This window comes from Helianthus annuus, chromosome 16, assembly GCF_002127325.2.
Source record: "Helianthus annuus cultivar XRQ/B chromosome 16, HanXRQr2.0-SUNRISE, whole genome shotgun sequence".
In the NCBI taxonomy this organism is placed as follows: domain Eukaryota; kingdom Viridiplantae; phylum Streptophyta; class Magnoliopsida; order Asterales; family Asteraceae; genus Helianthus; species Helianthus annuus.
In genome coordinates, this window is record NC_035448.2 from 128,520,318 (window position 1) to 128,526,440 (window position 6,123).

The 6,123-nt window shown below is 37.8% G+C and overlaps 1 protein-coding gene across 6 annotated transcripts; it reads left to right on the plus strand.

Annotated features, from left to right (window-relative positions):
* On the plus strand, window positions 1–4,672 carry LOC110915277 (EKC/KEOPS complex subunit TPRKB). 6 transcript variants are annotated; one of them, XR_004883572.1, is made up of 8 exons: window positions 3–341; window positions 1,165–1,234; window positions 3,446–3,512; window positions 3,595–3,717; window positions 3,796–3,879; window positions 3,958–4,044; window positions 4,212–4,355; window positions 4,447–4,672. XR_004883572.1 is itself a non-coding variant. In XM_022159952.2 (8 exons), the coding sequence occupies exons 2-7, from the start codon at window positions 1,167–1,169 to the stop codon at window positions 4,296–4,298; spliced, it is 516 nt and encodes a 171-aa protein (XP_022015644.1). In that variant the 5' UTR covers window positions 3–341; window positions 1,165–1,166; the 3' UTR covers window positions 4,299–4,300; window positions 4,447–4,672. The 6 variants fall into 6 exon arrangements, 5 of the variants coding, with proteins under 5 accessions (XP_022015643.1, XP_022015644.1, XP_035841044.1 ...); XM_022159952.2 differs by having other exon boundaries at window positions 4,212–4,300; XM_022159951.2 differs by having other exon boundaries at window positions 1–341; window positions 1,132–1,234; window positions 4,212–4,672.
* The last annotated feature ends 1,451 nt before the right edge of the window (window positions 4,673–6,123 follow it).

The window sequence follows — 6,123 nt, forward strand, 5'->3', positions numbered from 1 at the left end:
ACAGATGTTGCCTTATCTCTTTTTACCTCTTCACAGATCTTCTCCATCAAAAATAAAACCCTAGTTTCCTCTCCAACCTTACCCAACGATCTTCTCCCACCTCTCCACGTCTGCCATCACTGCTCCACTTCCGGCTCCACCTCCGGCGTCGCCTCCGGCTCCACCTCCGGCGCCGCCTCCGGCTCCACCTCCGGCGCCGCCTCAACCCTCGACGTCGCACCCCAGCCCCCCACAACGCCGCCTCAGCCCCTCCACGTCGTCTCAGCCCATCGAAGGTCAATCACCACAAAAAAGCCCTTTAATTTCTCCCCTTTTGATCTCCACACTCAAGAACAACAAAGGTACACTCTAATTTTACTTTTACTCTCTTATTAATTAAACTTCATCTTTGTGATTTTAGAAAAATTCACTGATACAAAGTGTTTGATATTTGAACTTAATTTGCTGTAAATTTTTGTTAGGTTTTAAGAATTCACTTGGATAGACCGATAACCCAAGAAACCTGTTGTTGGCAAACGTTGTTTTATCATCATCATCATCTTCCTAGTAGTTTCTCATATCATGATATAATAATTCCTAAAAAACTTCTTTGGTTTGGTTTCATTAAAATAAGATTTAATTATACAGTTTGTAAATTTTTGTTTGGTTTTAAGAATTCACTGTTACAGAATTCATTGATGGGTAGTAAATTTTAGGTCAAAGTTTTTGTCTTGATCCATAAAATGTTAAAGACATTCAATTTAGATATAAATTCATTGCTGTGATTTTTTATTCTTAGTTTTTGTCTTGTTCCTTTGGTTGTTTGTTGATTAGTAGAAATGGGAGAGAAACAACAGTTTGCAGACATTTTGCAGAAGTAAAAAAACAAACAGTCTTCTTCTTGCAGACTGCAGACATTTGGTCCAGCACTTCTGCTACAGATGTCTGCAGATGTGGTCCGCAGACTGCAGACGTTTTAGCTCAGAAAAAACAAACAGCACCTAAAAGTTGAAACTTAAACCGGTTTGGCTTAATTCAGTAACCGGTTTTGGAAATTCAAAGCTACTTTTTGTCCATCTCTAGAAAAGTCTTATCCCAAACATGCCCTAAACCCTAATTCCCAAAATCACCAATTATCTTCTTCTATCGCAGCCAATTGAAGCTTTCTTCCAATTTCATTTGCAGATATGAAAGTTTACGAGCTATCTGGAACCACTCTATCAGTTGCTCTCTTCACAGATGTCGCTAACTCCAAGTACTATTTCTGCACTCTTTTTTCGACTAAATTTATGTGTAATTGAGATATAATTTGTTTAAATTGAACGTCTATATGCATATATTCAGTTTCTTCAATCAATCATTTACTGTTTTTTCATAAATAAAAAAATTAAGCACATAAGCACTATGTTTAGCTTTTTATTTCCCAACACTTGTGTTTGTTGTCCTTGACATTTAACCAATTTTATGTAATTTTGACTAGCAAACAACTTTCTGTTTGGCTTACAAATCATTCTACGAAATTTGGCGTTAGAAAAACTTACATTCTATGAAATTTGAGAATTAACTCATTAAGAAGAAAGAATAGTTGCAAATCTAAGCTCGTTAGTCCATTTTTAAGCAAGACACACAGTGTAAACAGGCTATTTTTAGGGGTTTTGGACATGCTTTAGGCTGGTTTATGGCTAGTTTAGGCTAATTCAAGGCCATTTTTGGATGTTTCAGTCTTGGTTTTAAAAGGCGAGATGCGCATAAAAGCGACGAGGTCTAAAACCGAGGCGCAAAGCGCGAAGCGGAAAAGCGGCAAGCTTTTCGTACATGAGGCGCAAGCTATTTATAAATATTTTTTTTATATCCCATAGGTTTTTTAGTTTTCCCTACCCAAAATATATCATTTGATAAGCTCTTTTTAAGTGATTGGATTAGCTTATATTCTACAAGTCTTAATAAGTTGTTAAATCCACCATTCTTTAATTTGTTACAGTAATAAGTTGCTTCAATAATTATTAATCCACCACCATTTGAGGGCAAATGAGTAACTTACATCCTTACACAAATAAGCTTTTTCAAATAAGCTAAAAAACCATCTTCAAATAAGCTTCTTCAAATTAGCTTATATCAGCTAATAAGCATAAGTTTAAAAAGCTAAACCAAACACCAAGTTAAGCTTATTTTGTAAAAAAAAAAAGCTAAAAAAGCTATAAGCTTTGTTAAAAAAGCTAGGCCAAACACCCCATTTAGCTGCATGTACAAGCCAAAAAACCCAAGGTACAACGATTAGATGCATAAAAATGCCTCAGGTACCCAAAAAAGCGCGCCTTTTTGGCGCTTTTTGTAATTACTCTAGGTGCTAAGCGAAAAAGTCCCAAGGTGTGCGCCTTGTTGTGCCTCACGCTTAAGCACGCCTCAGGCGCGCTTTTTAAAACTAAGGTTTCAGTCTTTCAGACCAGTTTTAGCTGTTGCGTGTCTTGATGGACGCAAGGCGGTATGGCTGTGTTGGGCGCCTAGGGGAGCACCTTGTGCGCCTTTGTCTCTTTGACTACATAGTTTCTAACAAACAACTCGGAAAAGCGACGAGGTCTAAAATTGAGGCGCGAAGCGCAAAAACGGTGTGCTTTTCATACCCGAGGCGCAAGGTGTTTATATATTTTTTTTTATATATCCCATACATATCCCTTAGGTTTTAACTTCTTTTAACCTATATATAGCTATAAATAAGGCTTTTATACCATTTTACTTACATGTACAAGTCAAAAAACCCAAGGTACAACTTTTTTCTTGAGAAAAACGCCTCAGATACATGAGGCGCGCACCTCAAGCCAAAAAGCCCCCAAAAAACCCAAAAATCTGCGCCTTTTGGGCGCTTCTTGTAATTACACAGGGCGCTGAGCGAAAAAGCCCCAGAAGCTGCGCCTCACGCCTCAGGGCGCCTCAGGTACGCTTTTTAAACCAAGGAGGCTACTGAGATCATTATTCTTCATAGTTCAAATATTGACACTTTCATGTTTTGAATTTTTGATATAATTATTATAAATACACACATAAATTCTGCATGATATAAAAATTACCGATATAGCACCGCTATAACCTCTATCAAATAGCGGACCTTGACCGCTATTTGATTTTGGACGGCTTAAACTGTATAGCTTAAATCTAATATGTATGAAATTGGGTTACTGTTTTGTGAAACTTTACTTCAGGTTAACGCAATCATGAGACCTCTTATTATTTAGTGATTTTTTCCCTGTTATCTCCCTACTTCTGGTTAAATTTGAACAAGAAAATCACCAAGGAGCAACCATGATTCATATATTTTATAGATATATTAACATGTATTAAACAATCTAACAACAATGGAACAATACTGTTTTTTGTAGTTAGAAAAAAGTTTGAGTGACTTTATTGTAATGCTGAAAAAACTTGGTTACGATTAGGTGAAATATCTAAAATAGACTTTGATACTTGCAAGGGAACTTTTGGAGCTGATGCAAGCTGGAACACTAGAACCTGAAGTTGCTCTTCTCAATGCATCTCTGGTAAACATGCTTTAAAAGCTTTCTCATATAAACTTCTCAAATATTCAATCTCTAACACAAAATTCACTGATACGATCTCTAGATCCCAGATATCTTTCCCGTTTTAGCAGCTGCTCATAAAACACTAGTAGCTAAATCAAGGGACTCGTTGACTACTCGTACTCTTCACTCTGAGCTTGTTTATAACTACTCGGGCTCTAAACATGTAATAACTCTTTTGACTGTAGCATCATTAAAATACATCAACCTTATATGTGCTTTATTATATCTTTGCTTTTACCAGATTTCTGAGTCGTTAAAACGTTGTGGCATATCTGATAGCACCACATACATTCTTGTTGCTCGGTTTGGTGCTTTAGAAGAAGAGGTGACGTCATCCTGCCATCATATGAATGTGTTTTTGATCAATTGTGTGTGCGCTAAGATGATTTGTTGTTTTTTGTAGATGACTGCCATGAAGACACTTATTAAAGGCAAGGAAATTGATTTAGAAGAGTTGGAAGGAAAAGCAAACAAGCCACAAATACAAAAGGTGTGTCATGCGTTGTGTGTTTTACAAAATGCAGTTTCATTACTCGTTGATAAATATTTAGCGACAACTCTTTTATCAACTCGATAATTAAATTTTTATTGCATTAATTCAGGTATTTATTTAACCTTGCATGAAATAGTAATCGTATTTTGTTTCGCATTCAACAGCACTACAAAATAACAGGAGTAGAACTGGGCATATCAACCCTGGGAGATGCTATAACGTGTCGAATTGCTGCGCGTGATGCGCTGTGAGGGTATCTACATGATAATTATTTCCATTTTCATGACTTTCTTTTGCGAACTTACCATGTAAGCATGCGCTTGGAGCCGTAAGCATATGTTTACTTATCGGTCCTGCTTGGTGGATGACAATTTTCTTTCTCTTGCATGTATTTTCTAGAACATTGTAAAGAGTATGACTTGCTGCAACTAAAAAGGTTAGCTACCGGTCGTGACGGGTTCAGCTAGAAGCAAAGCAAGTAGTACTCTAGCACGAGTTAAACTTAGATGGAGGCCGGGTTGCCACACAAATTCTGTTTATGTTCCTTTTCATAACTCTATAACGTGTTATATATGATCACAAATACTAGATTCTTGCAATGATTTTTATTTCTTAATTAAGCAATTTAGGAGGGTGGAACATTCAAATATTGGATGTTGAATACATTCTTAATCAGCAGTTTATAGCTGTTTAAATTCACTTTAGAACATGTGGAGCTAAGACCTGAAACGAATAGGTTGAAAGATAAGAAGTGTCGAACCTAAACACACTCAGCCGTAGCGAAACCGACTGTTAACCTGCTAGGCATTAAATGCCCTGACGATCAAGGAGGTTCTTAACAGTAAGTATGAAGCATGCCATTGCCGACAGAAATTTAACCGATAAAACACCCACCTATAGGGTAGGATCTTAACACTAAAAGTATGAAGCATTTCAACGGCGACAGAAATTTAACCAATAAAAGACCCACCTATTGGGTGATTCTTCGGACTAGCAAACAATGCCCTGGTGTGTATACAATCATTTCGCCTGCTAAAACCCCAAATCTGTATAAATGCAAGTATTGCAGCGAGTAGTAAGATCTAATTTGCATTGTAAATGGAAAATGTTATCTATCGAGCTTTACTATTTTATTTGTCTATACTCTATAGTGTGATGCCTATGACACAACCGTCGTTCTCATTATTCATTTGCTTGCAAAACATTCGATCACTCATTCGTATGTGAGGTTATGTTTCACTCTAATCATGCCTACTCAATCCTATGTGCATTTGGGTGTTTGTGTAATCTGTTTCTCGGTAATCACCAACCAAACAAACTCTCGTCTAAATCTGTCCCTTTTTCTCATGTATGCTTCTGTCAACACTCAAGTTGTATCCTCACACATGTCGAACCTACACATCTCGACAATAACATTCCATTAGACAATTATCTATCTTCCCTCCACTCAAGCTACCCTAGTCTCCACTGCCACCATACCTTCTGATCATTCTTATTTGCTACAACCCTCGTAGTCCCCTCTTGAGTATCACAACTCCCCACTTCCCTGTCTTTATGACCCTATGGTTACTCGATCTTGTGACCAGGGCATTGTTTGCTAGTCCGAAGAATCACCCGATAGGTGGGTCTTTTATTGGTTAAATTTATGTCACCGTTGACATGCTTCATACTTTTAGTGTTAAGATCCTACTCTATAGGTGGGTATTTTATCGGTTAAATTTCTGTCGGCAATGACATGCTTCATACTTACTGTTAAGAACCTCCTTGATCGTCAGGGCATTTAATGCCTAGCAGGTTAACATTCGGTTTCGCTACGGCTGAGTGTGTTTAGGTTCGACACTTCTTATTTTTCAACCCACTATTACATCAGCCCTTTCGGCTCTTCCAACAAGTACTAATGCCCTAGTCAAATCCAGGAGGGTATAGAGGTGCTTTGAGGAGGGTCATGAGATGGTTATCGAGGTGGTTATAAAGGTGGCCATCGTGGAGGCTCGCATGGTAATTATGGGGATCGAGTTCCTATAAAGGTGGCCATCGTGGAGGCTCCCAACCACCTTAATCCCCACTTATAAATAC